At 41.5% G+C, this 18,459-nt stretch overlaps 1 protein-coding gene across 1 annotated transcript in view; it reads right to left on the bottom strand.

Moving 5' to 3' along the window:
- The window catches only part of LOC124793072 (armadillo repeat-containing protein 5-like), a 220,018-nt gene that overhangs the window by 133,514 nt on the left and 68,045 nt on the right, over positions 1-18,459 (bottom strand). Inside the window, exons 5-6 of the mRNA XM_047257992.1 lie at positions 16,511-16,655; positions 3,330-3,581 (exon numbers count right to left, since the gene is read on the bottom strand). Of these exons, the coding sequence (XP_047113948.1) occupies positions 3,330-3,581; positions 16,511-16,655 (397 nt within the window). The remainder of the gene's footprint in view (positions 1-3,329; positions 3,582-16,510; positions 16,656-18,459) is intronic.

The following is an 18,459-nucleotide window of genomic DNA, read 5'->3' as shown; positions in this document are numbered from 1 at the left end:
CAACAATAACAACCACAACAACAACTGTTATGTCCCCAACCTTAGATGAAGAGTACTACAGGTGGTAAGAAAGTGTATTGTCTGCCAGAAAACAAAACATACCAACATCTCCAAACAGAGTGAACTACATACCATTGAGGCTAAAAGCCTCCAGAAAAGGTACCTTTGGATGTGGCTGGACCCTATCCCAGAGGTAAGGAGGAGGAGGAGGAGATTACTGTTTAACGTCCCGTCGACAATGAGGTCATTAGAGACGGAGCGCAAGCTCGGGTTGAGGGAAGGATGGGGAAGGAAATCGGCCGTGCCCTTTCAAAGGAACCATCCCGGCATTTGCCTGAAGCGATTTAGGGAAATCACGGAAAACCTAAATCAGGATGGCCGGAGACGGGATTGAACCGTTGTCCTCCCGAATGCGAGTCCAGTGTGCTAACCACTGCGCCACCTCGCTCGCTCCAGAGGTAAGGGTGGCATAAAGTATATAGTAGGTCTGTATGATATTTTCAACAAATAAATAAAATTGTATGCTATGCAGAACACTACAGCCACTTCAATTATAAGATGAATCAAAGAGGATTACTTTGCAAGAGTAAGAAAAACAGAAGTCATGTAACAGATAATGCCTCATATTTTGTTGGATGGAGCTAGAAAGAGTTTGTAGAATCCAACCAAATGAAACACATTTTACTATCCAAATTTCATCCCGAAGCATCCCCCATAGAAACGTTTTTTTAAGGAATGGAATAGGTTTGTCACGACCTACATACCTCGTAAACATACAGGACTGAATATGTCACTCCCTTCTTACAAGTTGTTAACAACCTTCCTCATACATCAACTAGATTTACACCAAATGAGCTGATGTTCAATTCCAAACAAGTAGACGAGTAGGAGAAACCTTTGCCCAAGATACTTATAAAGGAATTATCACTGGAGGATAAAATACGACAAGCAGTAATCAACCTGGACGCCTGGGCTAAATATAGGAAAGGAATTTATGACAGAAAGCTGAAACGTACAACACTATTTTATATAGAAGAAAAGGTGTTACTTAGAACGCATCCCAAATCCACAAAAATTGGAAAACTGAACCATAAGTGGCAACCACTATAGACCAGACCATATATAATTACTAAAATTCCCTATCCAGAAGCAGACAGATTGGTACACATGAACACGGGTAAAGACAAGGGCATTTACCCACACAAAGGCTTGAGAATGTTTATATATTGAAGAAGGGCTTTATACCCTCTAAGTTGTATATATGTATAATAATATTAGATGTAGGTTGCTGGAAAGTCACATTCCAGAATTTATGTTGTTGGTTGTTAACGAAAATTTCTGCCTGTGTTTTTTCTTAAATTCAAATGTGTAAACGATAAAATGAGTGGTTGTAACAAGGAAGAATTTTACTTTTATGTGTCTAGAGATGATGATAGTCTAAATACAATTCTTCGCCTTGCACATAGCCCAGTTGTAAACAAATAAATGAACTTGTGAAATGCACGGTAATGTGCAATGCAATACACAACTCGCCGCGAAGCGAGTGGTATCAGAGTGGCACAGCGCATACGCGTTTGGGAGCAGGCTAGTCAGCAAACTGCAGGCGCGTGTATGCTAGACAGGCAAACCTGGAAGTGTTGGAGTGCCCAAAACAAACAAACCTTATGAGCTACAGTCCGCACGCACACACACACACACACACACACACACACACACACACACACACACACACACACACACACACACACACACAAAGATAAGCTACAGGATTATATGCACAGGAAAGGATGCTAAACTACAAGATATTTACTTAAGCCTATGCTACTATACACATTATATTTATGTATGTACAATTTTTAAAAATTTAAGTACTGAAAGTGCATACACTAATTATACTTGATGGATGAGAAAAGTCTTGCTGCAGATAAACAAGTGAGTACAGTGGCAAACTGAATAAGAGGTCAATGCCTCTAACACACTTTATCTTTCAGATTTATAAGGTAAGCAGAGATACACATGACATGAAATAAGTTTTGTGATAACACAACTGCACACTGAAGTGAATGAATACATGGATGAATATATGAAAAAGGTATTAGTAGCCAACAAGCCACTATACACTTATCTACGAAGATACAGTTTTAAGTTGGTATTAAGTTTTTTCTTCCAGGGAACAATGCATCGACACATTCTAAAGTGAAGAAAGATAAATGCTTGTAGAGTGTTAGGTACCATATAAACATAAGAAAGAATCGCACCACAAGTAAATATAGTTATAAGTTTATGATAGGTATGAATGTTATAGTGTAAAAGTATGTAAAGAAGAAAACAGTTGCAGTACGTCACACATCACGATGCTGAACTAAGGCTGAGTACTACCAAATACTCAAGGGGTCAAAACCTAACTACTGTGAGCATCGACTACCCACGAAAGTATCAAACACCTGAATTACTTTGAAATTTTTATCCATATTTGTTACTTACGTAATTTGATAACTTCACCCAACATGCACACCTTTACCTGCAGTTCGCCACACAAAGTACAATTTAGATAGGACAAGATAACCGCAAAACATGCTGATGCATCTCATTAGAACTACAATACAGTTAACAAAAAGCAATTGACATTTCAACTAAACAACGGCAAAGCAGGTCTTTATGGTCAATAGTTATTTGTGTACTACACACTACTGAATTTATGCTATACAAAAATTTACAAATAAACTGTATTAATCTATAAACACCCATAGAGTTTCTAACTGAAGATATAATGAATACCTTACAGGTGACAATGCAATTGATGAACAAGGCTACCTGGACAGACTCCATGTCTTCCTCAGATTTCATCTTAGCCCATGGTGATTAACTATTTCACAAACATTAGGAAAACAATGATAAGAGGCATGCAGACTCATTCTGCTGACACCTTCCAATGTATTTTAATTCTAGAATGAATAACTTACCCTACAGTGGAGATGAGCTGTTACACAACTTCTTGGCTGGTTAAAACTGTGTACTGTACAAGGTGGGCTTTCACAGGCACTGCTCTTAATAACTAGGACATCTGTGACCCACTTCACAGACTGATTTCTATCAGTAATCCCCCCCTTTCCTTCTTTCTTTCTCACTCCTTCTCTTTCTTCTTTCTCTCTACTCCCAAACTCTCGCCCCCCTGTCTCCTGGTTGGAGTTTAAAATCTCAAGATTCTATTGTTACTATTGAGCACCTTCTCCACTATTTTTTGTTCTTGGGTGTCACTTTTGTTACCTGCTTACAGTAATGTTAGATTCTTTTGTGTGGAAATTTTAAAACTATAATAAACATAATACCTGCTAAGCTCTCGCTCTTTCTTGACAGCAACATAGCTTGGGCTGCTAACACGAACTCTCTTTCTATTGCTCTGATGGCTGGATGACCTATCCCTGTTTTTTTCATGAATTTTGTGTCCATGATTAGGACCACAACGTTCTACAGATGCTGCTAGGTGTGTTGATAGTGCTCCAAAAAGTCCAGCCTGCAGCAACTCTGTCATGCCCAGATCATCATATGCAAATTGTACTAGTGCATGGAGTGCATGTGTCCTAAAACAAAGAAAAGTTATTTATGTGACTGAACTCATTAATTACATTGATGTTCAATTTTTTTTCTTCTGGCAAAGTCTTTATTGGGATTTCTGCACAGTACAGTACAAACTTTTATCCTAAGATTCATGAGCATTAAATGAAACATCAATTGCATGCAAATATAAATCGCACACCAATCCATATCCATGTCAGACGCTATCAGCAGTAGCGAACATATCACTTAAAGAAAATTACAGAATCAGGTAATGGAAGGCATAAACGTAGCCACTCCATATGCACTTTAGGCACTGCGTGATATACTGGTATATAGACAAGACTGAACAACGTCCTTCCTCAGAGCTGATAAAAACTTCTACACACATACATACAGTTACATATGCCCTACCAACCCCGCCCCTCTTCCCCCCCCCTCCCCCCTCCTCCCCCTAAGGTAAGTCTTTCTGCTCCCGGGATTGGAATGACTCCTTACCCTCTCCCTTAAAACCCACATCCTTTCGCCTTTCCCTCTCCCCTCTTTCCTGATGAAGCAGCCGTTGGTTGCGAAAGCTAGAATTTTGTGTGTATGTTTGTGTGTCTATCAACCTGCCAGCTCTTTCGTTTGGTAAGTCACATCTTCTTTTTTTATATATATATATATATATATATATAAGCGCTGGCAGGTCGATAGACACACAAACAAACACAAACATACACACAAAATTCTAGCTTTCGCAACCAATGGTTGCCTCGTCAGGAAAGAGGGAAGGAGAAGGAAAGACAAAAGGATATGGGTTTTAAGGGAGAGGGTAAGGAGTCATTCCAATCCCGGGAGCGGAAAGACTTACCTTAGGGGGAAAAAAGGACAGGTATACACTCGCACACACACACATGGATATGTGTGTGTGTGCGAGTGTATACCTGTCCTTTTTTCCCCCTAAGGTAAGTCTTTCCGCTCCCGGGATTGGAATGACTCCTTACCCTCTCCCTTAAAACCCATATCCTTTTGTCTTTCCTTCTCCTTCCCTCTTTCCTGACGAGGCAACCATTGGTTGCGAAAGCTAGAATTTTGTGTGTATGTTTGTGTTTGTTTGTGTGTCTATCGACCTGCCAGCGCTTTTGTTTGGTAAGTTTCATCATCTTTCTTTTTAGATATATTTTTCCCACGTGGAATGTTTCCCTCTATTATATATATATATATATATATATATATATATATATATATATATATATATATATATATATATATATATATATATATATATATTTTAGAGGAAGCCTTCTTGGTTACCCAGGCCTGCCAACCCAAAGTTTGGTACAGATTTATTGATGACATCTTCATGATCTGGACTCACAGTGAAGAAGAACTCCAGAATTTCCTCTCCAACCTCAACTCCTTTGGTTCCATCAGATTCACCTGGTCCTACTCCAAATCCCATGCCACTTTCCTTGATGTTGACCTCCACCTGTCCAATGGCCAGCTTCACACGTCCATCCACATCAAACCCACCAACACGCAACAGTACCTCCATTACGACAGCTGCCACCCATTCCACATCAAACGGTCCCTTCCCTACAGCCTAGGTCTTCGTGGCAAATGAATCTGCTCCAGTCCGGAATCCCTGAAGCATTACACCAACAACCTGACAACAGCTTTCGCATCCCGCAACTACCCTCCCGACCTGGTACAGAAGCAAATACCCAGAGCCACTTCCTCATCCTCTCAAACCCAGAACCTCCCACAGAAGAACCACAAAAGTGGCCCACTTGTGACAGGATACTTTCCGGGATTGGATCAGATTCTGAATGTGGCTCTCCAGCAGGGATACGACTTCCTCAAATCCTGCCCTGAAATGAGATCCATCCTTCATGAAATCCTCCCCACTCCACCAAGAGTGTCTTTCCGCCGTGTACCTAACCTTCGCAACCTCTTAGTTCATCCCCATGAAATCCCCAAACCCCCTTCCCTACCCTCTGGCTCCTACCCTTATAACCGCCCCCGGTGTAAAACCTGTCCCATGCTCCCTCCCACCACCACCTACTCCAGTCCTGTAACCTGTAAGGTGTACACACGATCAAAGGCAGAGCCACGTGTGAAAGCACCCACGTGATCTACCAACTGACCTGCCTACACTGTGACGCATTCTATGTGGGAATGACCAGCAACAAACTGTCCATTCGCATGAATGGACACAGGTAGACAGTGTTTGTTGGTAATGAGGATCACCCTGTGGCTAAACATGCCTTGGTGCACGGCCAGCACATCTTGGCACAGTGTTACACCGTCCGGGTTATCTGGATACTTCCCACTAACACCAACCTATCCGAACTCCGGAGATGGGAACTTGCTCTTCAATATATCCTCTCTTCCCGTTATCCACCAGGCCTCAATCTCTGCTAATTTCAAGTTGCCGCCACTCATACCTCACCTGTCATTCAACAACATCTTTGTCTCTGCACTTCTGCCTCGACTGATATCTCTGCCCAAACTCTTTGTCTTTAAATATGTCTGCTTGTGTCTGTATATGTGTGGATGGATATGTGTGTGTGTGTGTGCGCGAGTGTATACCCGTCCTTTTTTCCCCCTAAGGTAAGTCTTTCCGCTCCCGGGATTGGAATGACTCCTTACCCTCTCCCTTAAAACCAACATCCTTTCGTCTTTCCCTCTCCTTCCCTCTTTCCTGATGAGGCAACAGTTTGTTGCGAAAGCTTGAATTTTGTGTGTATGTTTGTGTTTGTTTGTATGTCTGTCGACCTGCCAGCACTTTCATTTGGTAAGTCACATCATCTTTGTTTTTAGATATATTTTTCCTACGTGGAATGTTTCCCTCTATTATAATTAAAAAAACAAAGATGATGTGACTTATCAAATGAAAGTGCTGGCAGGTCGACAGACACACAAACAAACACAAACATACACACAAAATTCTAGCTTTCGCAACCAACGGTTGCTTCGTCAGGAAAGAGGGAAGGAGAGGGAAAGAAGAAAGGATGTGGGTTTTAAGGGAGTCATTCCAATCCCGGGAGCGGAAAGACTTACCTTAGGGGGAAAAAAGGACAGGTATAAGGTACACACACACACACACACACACACACACACACACACACACACACACACACACACACACACATATATCCATCTGCACATACACAGACACAAGCAGACATTTGTAAAGGCAAAGAGTTTGGGCAGAGATGTCAGTCGAGGCGGAAATAAAGAGGCAAAGATGTTGTTGAAAGACAGGTGAGGTACGAGCGGCGGCAAATTGAAATTAGCGGAGATGGAGGCCTGGCGGATAACGAGAAGAGAGGATATACTGAAGGGCAAGTTCCCATCTCCGGAGTTCTGACAGGTTGGTGTTAGTGGGAAGTATCCAGATAACCCGGACGGTGTAACACTGTGCCAAGATGTGCTGGCCGTGCACTAAGGCATGTTTAGCCACAGGGTGATCCTCATTACCAACAAACACTGTCTGCCTGTGTCCATTCATGCGAATGGACAGTTTGTTGCTGGTCATTCCCACATAGAAAGCTTCACAGTGTAGGCAGGTCAGTTGGTAAATCACGTGGGTGCTTTCACACGTGGCTCTGCCTTTGATCGTGTACACCTTACAGGTTACAGGACTGGAGTAGGTGGTGGTGGGAGGGAGCATGGGACAGGTTTTAAACCGGGGGCGGTTATAAGGGTAGAAGCCAGAGGGTAGGGAAGGTGGTTTGGGGATTTCATAGGGATGAACTAAGAGGTTGCGAAGGTTAGGTACACGGCGGAAAGACACTCTTGGTGGAGTGGGGAGGATTTCATGAAGGATGGATCTCATTTCAGGGCAGGATTTGATGAAGTCATATCCCTGCTGGAGAGCCACATTCAGAGTCTGCTCCAGTCCCGGAAAGTATCCTGTCACAAGTGGGGCACTTTTGGGGTTCTTCTGTGGGAGGTTCTGGGTTTAAAGGGATGAGGAAGTGGCTCTGGTTATTTGCTTCTGTACCAGGTCGGGAGGGTAGTTGCGGGATGCGAAAGCTGTTTTCAGGTTGTTGGTGTAATGTTTCAGGGATTCCGGGCTGGATCAGACTCGTTTGCCACGAAGACCTAGGCTGTAGGGAAGGAGGTACTGTTGCTTATTGGTTGGTTTGATGTGGACGGACGTGTGAAGCTGGCCATTGGACAGATGGAGGTCAACGTCAAGGAAAGTGGCATGGGATTTGGAGTAGGACCAGGTGAATCTGATGGAACCAAAGGAGTTGCGGTTGGAGAGGAAATTCTGGAGTTCTTCTTCACTGTGAGTCCAGATCATGAAGATGTCATCAATAAATCTGTGCCAAACTTTGGGTTTGCAGGCCTGGGTAACCAAGAAGGCTTCCTCTAAGTGACCCATGAATAGGTTGGCGTACAAGGGGGCCATCCTGGTACCTATGGCTGTTGGTATGTCTGGCCTTCAAAAGTGAAGAAGTTGTGGGTCAGGATGAAGCTGGCTAAGGTAACGAGGAAAGAGGTTTTAGGTAGGGTGGCAGGTGATCGGCGTGAAAGGAAGTGCTCCATCGCAGCGAGGCCCTGGATGTGCGGAATATTTGTGTATAAGGAAGTGGCATCAATGGTTACAAGGAAGGTTTCCGGGGGTAACAGACTGGGTAAGGATTCCAGGCGTTCGAGAAAGTGGTTGGTGTCTTTGATGAAGGATGGAAGACTGCATGTAATGGGTTGAAGGTGTTGATCCACGTAGGCAGAGATATGTTCTGTGGGGGCTTGGTAACCAGCTACAATGGGGCGGCCGGGATGATTGGGTTTGTGAATTTTAGGAAGAAGGTAGAAGGTAGGGGTGCGGGGTGTCGGTGGGGTCAGGAGGTTGATGGAGTCAGGTGAAAGGTTTTGTAGGGGGCCTAAGGTTCTGAGGATTCCTTGAAGCTCCGCCTGGACATCAGGAATGGGATTACCTTGGCAAACTTTGTATGTGGTGTTGTCTGAAAGCTGACGCAGTCCCTCAGCCACATACTCCTGAAGATCAAGTACCACTGTCATGGAACCCTTGTCCGCCGGAAGAATGACGATGGAACGGTCAGCCTTCAGATCCCGGATAGCTTGGGCTTCAGCAGTGGTGATGTTGGGAGTAGGATTAAGGTTTTTTAAGAAGGATTGAGAGTCAAGGCTGGAAGTCAGAAATTCCTGGAAGGTTTGGAGGGGGTGATTTTGAGGAAGAGAAGGTGGGTCCCGCTGTGACGGAGGACGGAACTGTTCCAGGCAGGGTTCAATTTGGATAGTGCCTTGGGGAGTTGGATCATTAGGAGTAGGATTAGGATCATTTTTGTTCGTGGCAAAGTGATATTTCCATCAGAGAGTACGAGTGTAGGACAGTAAATCTTTGACGAGGGCTGTTTGGTTGAATCTGGGAGTGGGGCCTTTGGATAGGACAGAGGTTTCGGATTGGAAGATATATATATATTTTAGAGGGAAACATTCCACGTGGGAAAAATATATCTAAAAACAAAGATGATGTGACTTACCAAACGAAAGTGCTGGCAGGTCGATAGACACACAAACAAACACAAACATACACACAAAATTCTAGCTTTCGCAACCAACGGATGCTTCATCAGGAAAGAGGGAAGGAGAGGGAAAGACGAAAGGATGTGGGTTTTAAGGGAGAGGGTAAGGAGTCATTCCAATCCCGGGAGCGGAAAGACTTACCTTAGGGGGGAAAAAAGACAGGTAAACACTCGCACACACACCCAAATCTAACCGCACATACACAGACACAAGCAGACATTTGTAAAGGTAAATACTTACCAATGAAACAAATTCCAGCTAGTCTAATTTGGGAGTGCTGTATCAAATGGGCACATAAAATTCTGATTTGAAAATGATTTTATTTGGAATGGGAAAGGTACCGTGACTTTCTGTTGAAACTTGGCAGTGCACGGAAGATGTGACAAACAGTAACTGTATGGGCTGCTCCAGCTACACAATGCAATAACAAAACTACAAATACCACTATCTCTTGGCACAGTGACTTTTTTTTCCAGGAAGAACATTGTCTGAAAGCTTAGCTACAATCTCTGTCTTGTAACACAGTTGAGAACTTAAAGTAGGTTACCATCTAATAATGAATAAAATATGAGGACAAGTAAATAGAAGAGGTTAACAATGTTAACACAGTCAATACATACAGTCAGAACACTCACTGCTGTGAAAGTTTATACTGTTTGACGGTTGGAGCACTATAAGTGATTAGAAAGCTTGTTGTCTCTTAATGTTACACACCCTGTATAAACAGTGTCTGTTTTTCATCCTATTTCCTTGTAATTTACAAAATAGTTACTATAATTTTGCCTTCTAAGCCTTAGCCTAATGTCCTTGTTCCAGATCATAGACTGAGTACTTGGACTTTAGCTCACTGTTGGGAAGTCAGCCACAAAGCATCAACCTTATCCTACACAATTCTCCAGCTTTATTTCAGATGATCAAACAATACTGCAAACAGCACTCTACTATAGAAGATGTTAAAGGACAACTGCAGAGAAAGGAAACACTTAGACCGGTACTGAAAGACAATGAAGTTCGCTGCATTGCGTGGTACAATGGGAAGCTGAAAGTGGTCGTACCAGACCAGTTGGTGGCTTACATATTCAAATATTTCCATGCTTCACATGGTGATGGGCCTTTGGGAATTTTCAAGACCAGGGAGAATATTTGGGATAAATTTATTTGGAAGAACATGGATGCTGAGATCAAGGAGAGGAATCAGTTGTGCAAAATCTGTGCTGTGAGTAAGGCTCCCCAAAACATCAAGGTTGACCTTCTAGCTTCTAAATCCATGGAGAGACTGTTTGAGAAGACATATGTCAATTTTGTCTGACTTCTGCTGCATACTAAGACACGGTTTAAGTATTTCTTAGTTTGGGTCAATGTGTTCAGCCACTGTACATGCTTTTTTTTCCAACGAGTGTGGCTATCACCAGCCAGCTATAGAGGACATCGAAATGTTTTTAATGAGTTTGGGCTATGTTGGGTGATCATTCCTGATAATGTCACAACTTTCATCTCAAAGGCCTGTAACAGATATTGCATATGAATTGGAATCCAGCATTGTAAAACTAGTCCTTACTATCTGAATCTTCCTTACACAGAGACAGTAATCAGGAATCTAAGAGCTACCTTCACTGCATATTAAAGTGGCCATCAGACAAGCTGGGATAAATCCCTGCATTGGTTAATGATGGCCTTCAACACGGCTAAGCACGAGGCGCACAAAGCCACTCTGGCTGAATTACTCCTTGCATTTAGGGTCAATTCTCCTTTGAGCAATTTATTGTCAATCAATGAACTGTTACTGGAGAATGTATTACCTGATGAGGTAACTGAGAATTGGAAACAGGCTAAAAATAACATCCACTGGACTTGTTCCTAGGAGGCTAGTAAGTACAACAGATGTTGACAGCCAGACAATTTTAAGCTGGGTGATCTGGTCATTATAATAAATTTTGGCACTGCAAGATGCAAGTAAGGCAGCTGGTAAGGTCAGCAGTAAGTTGATGCCTAGGTTTGTGGGGCCTTTTGAAGTCATGAGATTCCTGTTACCTTACTAGTACGAGTAAGGTGAATAAGGCTCCATCTGGCTCAAACTAAGCTGGCCAGTACCAGCATTTCATTCTTGTGTCAAGCAGTGTGTCCTATGTAGTTTTAGTTTTTAGGTGCCTGACAGAATTTAAGTAGCATTTGTATTTGTATCTTGGGGCATTTTCTTGCATCAAAAGTGGTGCAGTGATGAGGGGGAGGTGAGAATCCATCAAGGCCATTTGTTACGCTCTTATAATACCCCAGTATTATAGGATTAACAAGGGGGACTATTTCGCGGTTCCCTGCACATTTAGAGATCACCATGTAGTTGATCATTCATTGGAAGCCCACTTCCATGCCATCTGACAGGGATGATCGACTTCTTGAGGGCCAGGAGACCAGATCTGTGTGGGCAGAGAAACAGAGCAGTGGGCTGTCAACCGAGTCCAGGAGAGCATGGTTACAAAAACAAGCATTCTCGATGCAATGTGGAGAGGAAGAACAGCACTGAAAACTACAAGCCGATCCTGTGGGATGGCTGGTTGAGTTTTGTTCCTGCAATGGATATATGCTGGAGTGAACCAGAGTGCCCAGGGTGGATGATTGCTGTTATCGAAAGAGATGTAGGTGGTATGGAGTACCTGGTGCAGTGAGAAATAAGACACTGTACCGTGTCATTGAACTTGATTTGGGGAGGACTGTGAATTCATCTACATCCTGAATATGGACGCCAGCTTCAGTTGTGTGTATTTTGCAAGAGTTGAATGTTGGAATCAGTTACCATGCTCCCTAAGTCTGAAAGTATTTTAGTAGTGAGTTATGCTTTAACTTCATCTTGTTCCTTTTAAAATAACTGAGAAATTTTAAGGAAAAATTCTATTTCCTTATCTTAAGTAAATTCTGGGTGTTGTTCCCACTGACGTCTGCATAGTAATATTGAGTCTTTCTTTTTAAATAGCAAATCACTAAGTGCTTCTCATTGTTTTCAGGGTGGAACTGTTTTGAGCAGCTAGTTCGACAACGTGCAGGCAATGGAAATATTTTATACCTTGTAATTACAAACAGACCTGACCTTTTCAAAGTGTCAGTATAGAAAAAGGGATAGGTGATCATGGCATCATACTGACAACGATGTTCACTGAAGTTCATAAATCCATTACAAATGCTACAAGAGTTTTTATGATGGAAAGAGGAGTAGGCGCAATTCTTAGCATCCTAATTAGACAATGACTGAATATAATTCAGTTCAAATATGATGGCTTCAGAGGAATTATGGACAAAGTTTAAACTGATTGTAAATTTCACTCTAGAGAAATATGTGTTGGGAAAGGATATTAAGAACAAAAAGAATCCACCGTGGCTTAATAACAAAATTCAGAAAATGCTGATGAAGTAAAGATTGCTGCAATCTCAGTTCAGAAGAGGATGAAGAGTATGCAGAAATGTTGACAGGCAAATAACAGATAGCAGAAACTGGTGTGTGTATAAAAAGACCAATGCATGGATCATACACTCTCCACCGTCATATGTTGGGAAAGATCTTGCCAAGAACATGAGAAAATTCTGGTAATAGGAAAAACCACTAACCAGGCTTCTCTCCAGTCATTCTGCGACCAATCTGGTCTGTCAATAGAAGGTGTCAAAAGGAAACTAAAGTTTTAAATTTCCATTTAAAATGATCATGGCTGCAGGAGGACCATAAGACAGGCATAGTGTTTGACCATCACCCAGCCTCCCATATGGACTTAGAAATAAGTGCCCTGGTGTTGAGAAACAACAGAAAGAGCTGAAAACAAATAAGTCACCACGTCCAGATGGAATCCCAGTTCAGTTTTACAGAGAGTACTCTTCAGCACTGGCTCCTTGCTATCTTGCATTTATTACAAATCTCCTACCCAGGACAAAGTCCCAAGTAGCTGAACAACAGCACAGGTGGCTCCTGCATACAACAAGGGTAAAACAACAAACCCGCCAAATAACAGACCAATATCCTTAACATCAGTTTACAGCATAATTCTTGGGCATATTCCAAGTTCAAACATAATAAATTTCTTTGAGACAGAAAAGCTTTTGTCTGCAAATCAGCACAGATTTAGAAAGCATTAGCTATGCAAAACTGAGCTTTTCATTTTCTCACATTACATCCTACGAACTGTGGATAAAAGGCAACAGGCAGATTCCATTTTTCTAAATTTCCAGAAAGCATTTGACTCGGTGCCCCACTGTGGACTCTTAATGAAGGTCCAAGCATACAAAATAGGCTCCCGGATATGCAAGTGGCACAAAGACTTTTTATGTAATAGAACGCAGTACACTGCCCTCGACAGCAGGTATTCATCAGAGACAAGGACTTATCAGAAGTGCTCCAACCAAGTGTGATAGGACCACTCTTGTTCTCTAATAGCGGTAATAGGGAATGTGACCCATTCTTGAGTACTGCTCAAGTGTTTGAGATCCCTACCAGTTCAGATTAAAGGGAGACATTGAAGCAATTCATAGGTGTGGTGCTAGATTTGTTTCGGGCAGGTTCAATCAAGATAGGAGGATTAGGGACACGCTTCATGGATTCAAGTAGGAATCCCTGGAGGGAAAATAACATTCTTTTCATGAAACACTGTTGTGAAAATTTAGAGAACAGCCATTTGCAGCTGACTGCAGAATGATTTTACTGTCACCAGTGTATATTTCGCATAAGGACCACAAAGAAAAGATAAGAGAAATTAGGGCTGTTACAGAAGCATACGGACTGTTGTTTCCCCATTGCTCCATTTGTGAGCAAACCAGGAAAAGAAATGGCTAGCAGTGGTACAAGGAACCCTCTGCCACACACAATATGGTGCCTTGCAGAGAATGTATGTAGACGAAGGTGTAGGAGTAAAAGACTGTTATGACATTCAACAATGCAAGCTGACAGACTGCAACTGCCATGATAGCATTTAACCAGTATGTAGCTCTCAGTGAAGCACTGGTGGAAATGGAACTCATCTGAAATCACTACATTTTGCTGCTAATCAAGTCAGGAATGGCATTCACTTTTCTAAAGCAGACTGAGTCACTTGTCATATGGGCAATGAAAGCCAATGGAATGCTACATTTGAATGCAGTCCGCCCCACAGCATATGGCATCAAACCATAAACACAAATATGTTTTCACCTGTCTTATTTACTAGGGACATGAAAAATTTGCATAATATGATACATGCAAATATAGATGCGAAATCTCCCTCGAAATGCAAAAATGCAAAATTACCTAATAGAGATTATTTCATGGCTACTTATATCCAAATGAACTATTTTCTCAGCGACAGTTTGAAATAACCTTATTTTCTGTGTATAAGCATCAGAAACGTAACCAATTTTTGGTTACTGATACTGCACAGCGTCTGATGAAGTCCAATATGGAAAAATAATCTGTATAACAAAGTGTTTGCAATATAAAAATTGCACAAATGCAGTGATGTATCAGTGTGCTCAAGTCACTGATACAAGTCAATTTTTGGCTGTACAATGTTCTATAAAAGATACCTGCCGCATAAAGCAAAGTTGTACTCGGATGTTGAACCTAGTCCATTAGGAAAAAAGTACATCTGTCTGTTAGCGAAACTTCGAAGGTTACTATAAGCCCTTGTGTGGGCACTTCTGTCTTTTAACGTGGCACTTTTAGGTGGCTGTGGCTGCATCAAATACCAGTAAAAGTTGTGTCTGAACCACCTCGTTTACGACACTGCCAACAATCGAGCAAATGTGTAGCATCTATTACCCAATGCTTTGTGTAGTGTGTTGCTCATTTTCTTTTCATATTTTGAAGTGAGTGAAATGAGTAGTTCTGATACATCGCAAAGTTGATTTACAATTTTTCAAAACACTGGGAGGGACTGGCAATCCCTCTGACCATGTATCAATCCTGCTTTCACAGATACACAGAAAACAGGTGCAGGCTGCTGCCTTACAAGACGGAGGTGGTACTCGTTGCCCAACATCTCTCCTCCCCCTCTGGTGGTCTTACTTTCGGTTTATAGTGTCCATGCTACGCACTACATTGACAAGAAAAACAAACGTCTCAACGTATTTTAACCGCACCAAAATGTTTTCCATAATAGGCAAATAGGGTTATTTTTGTTTCAACTTTTACCCTAAGTGCCTAATTGGTTTAACCTGTAGTGACAAGTAAGAGTCGCATGACTAGGAATGCCCACAAAATGTCAAAATTAATATTTAGTAGATGTCGTAATTATCGAATTGGGTGGGTAAAGAAAAATAATGTTAGAGAGAAGTACTCAGCTCACTGGCAGGAAAATGCTTCTCGACAGGAACATCCGTTTGTTGAAAGCTTAAAAGCAGCCAAAATAAGAAAGTAAAGATCATTTTGGAAAAAATCTGTTGAAAATTTTGCAAACATGAACATTCCAGTTAAAAAGCTCCACAATCACCAATTTTTTTAACTGTCAATTTCAAAGCAGTACAACTTTGTCTTCAGGCACACAGTGTAGTAACCTTTTAAATTTGAACATATAATCATTTTAAAAAAAATAGATGTGAATTTCGCCAAAATTGGATACTTTAGTGCCAATTCAAATTCAGTCACAAGCTGGTACTGTGGCTACGAGAAATACTGGAATGTATTTGTCTTTATGTACTACTTTGTTTGAGTGCTGTTTCCTGACTAAGTTCAACATAACACTGCTTTCTCTAGTCCCACATGAGAAGGTACTGCTGGGTCTGTATGTAAAAAATCTGTCTGCAGCTCAACCACTTATTGTTGGTACAACACTCAGTACATACTTTGATTTTGAACTGGGCTACTCTTTACATATGCTGTAGTTTTGTTTGTGTGTTTGTCGCTTATAGGTATATTTGTGCTTTGTACGTATATAGACAACATTTTTACTCAGTATAAAGCTGACAAAACATGTATTGCTGTAAAATGACAAACAAAACAATGTACTACCCCTGTTACTGGTTGGCTGATTTGGGAGAGGGGACTAAACAGTGAGGTCATCGGTCCCACTGGATTAGGGAAGGATGGATAAGGAAATTGGCCATGCTCTTTCAAAGGAACCATCCCAGCATTTGCCTGAAATGATTTAGGTAAATCACGGAAAACCTAAATCAGGATGGACGGATGCAGGTATGAACCGTCATCCTCCCGAATATGAGTCCAGTATGCTAACCACTGCACCACCTCGCTCAGTCTCCTATTTCTACTGCCACTGCTACAAAGATATATTTTAGGGGAACAAATGTACTTTGCCAAGATGTTTCACTGCACTACAGCTTTAGCAATAATTAGACAGTCATTTAAGCATTCTACACTGGTACTTGTAGTTGCAATGGAAACACAATATTTTCTATCAAAGTCTGCACAAAATGTCTTAATTAAAAAGATACATGTATCACTAACCTCTGAGCATTTGCTATTGGTTCTGTCCCACGATGCAAGGCACTTAAAAGAACAGCAAGTCCTCCAGCATGTCGAATCTTAGCACGGTTTACAGATTCACGAGTCAGAAGGCACAAGGCATTAAAGGCAGTCTGGTAAAGCAGATCTGAAATTATCACAAGAAACTTAATATTTTTTGTGCTCACATTCAGAAGTCACAGAAAAATTCAATATACACACATCCTCATAGCAATAATGACAGAGCAACATCCTGTCACCAATGAGGTTATTAGGGATGGATCAAAAGCTTGAATAGGGGAAGGATAAGGATGGAAATCAGCCTGTCCCCATTTGGCTTAGTCTGTGTTAACAACAGTTTATTTTATAAAACTGAAAAGTCAGAATCACTGGCCTAACCAACTCAGCACAGCTACCTACCTTCAGCCAAGGTTGTGTCTTCTATCCCAGTGGCTAGTGACATCATTCCTTTGCCATCAGCCACGCCCTCTGTCTCAGGAATCAAATTAAGTTTTATATAATTTTAAGTTTTCTGATGGCCTATTATAATGAAAAATCAGTGCATCCAAATGACATTTGAAGTCCCTCACAAACTGCCAGTTCTGTTCTTGAGTAAATCATGTTTATAATGCACAGTTACTATAAATGATTCATTCATTTTCAGGGATCTATATTTTCCAACATATTACATGTACAATTATGACTGATGCATGAATAGAACTGTAAACTCACCAAGTTTGCAATTTGCACTCTACAAATGTTCTGTGAGTACCCCTGTGATCACATGAAACGTGTTCAAGTGGTAGTCAAGTTCAGTCCATATCTTTGAAGCAAGATCGTGTCAACGATTACCACAATAGCATTGATGCATTCACTGGGCTGTTCCAGTGTTCTTGGCAGCAGGGGTACATAAACACAATCCTTACTGTACCTCCAATGAAGAAGGTTACAAGTGTTAGATCAGGTGCCCTGGTGGGTCAAGGGAACAGCACCATACCACCTTCAGCACTTTGCCATATCTATGGATGCACGAGTCCAACATTTTGGCAGTGAAAAACAATTATGTTCCAATGAAGGGTACCCCGTCATGTTGTACGGTGAAATTCTTGCAATCAGTAGTAAGTTGTGGAAACAACTAAACTACAACATACCAAACTATGAGACCCGTCACATAATTCTCACAGATGAATAATGGCCCATACAGCTTTGTCTGACACTGCACAGACACCATTAACCTTCAGTGAATCTTGTTCATGGGGCACAATTACATGAGGATTTCCAGTGCTTCACACTCTTTTGCTGGGGTGATTAACCTTTCCAGCAAGATCAAAGATTGCTTCATCACTGAATATCATCATGGAGGGGAAATGTTCATCCTCAAGTCCTGCATTGTGATTCAAAATTGAAGGCACCAGCCATAATCTTACAGTTTTAATTGTTGCATGAGCTGCAGACAGTATGATTTAAAATGTCACCATCCCAAAAGGTTCCACACAGTTTGCTATGGTATTTCAAGTTTTTGGCTTGCATGGATCATTGATTTTTTGGAGTGTGTATGAAGCTTCCCCTCACCTTCTCCACAGTTACATCTGGCACATTTGGTTGGCCAATACTTTTCCATTTACAGAGACAACCAGTGTCCCTAAACTGTCAATACCAACACACAATGTTCTGTTTACATGGCATTGTTTCCTTTGATTCTTTCTGACTGCAGATAAACATCTAACATATTCCAACACACATAAAACTCTCTTCTTGCTTTGTTATTCCACTGCAATCGTTAATGCCAATTGGTGAGTACAATGCAAACTTGGTGAGTTTCTGTTTCTATTCACGTATCAGTCAGATTTGTACACGTAATACTTTGGCAAATTTAGGGCTTTGAAAACAAATGAATTATTTATAATATTTCTATATATTGACTGGGCTGGGTGGAAAAGGGTGGAAGTGCT

The sequence above is a fragment of the Schistocerca piceifrons genome, chromosome 1, assembly GCF_021461385.2.
Source record: "Schistocerca piceifrons isolate TAMUIC-IGC-003096 chromosome 1, iqSchPice1.1, whole genome shotgun sequence".
In the NCBI taxonomy this organism is placed as follows: domain Eukaryota; kingdom Metazoa; phylum Arthropoda; class Insecta; order Orthoptera; family Acrididae; genus Schistocerca; species Schistocerca piceifrons.
The sequence above is the reverse complement of the archived record's forward strand: the minus strand, read 5'-3'. Positions and strand labels throughout refer to the sequence as shown.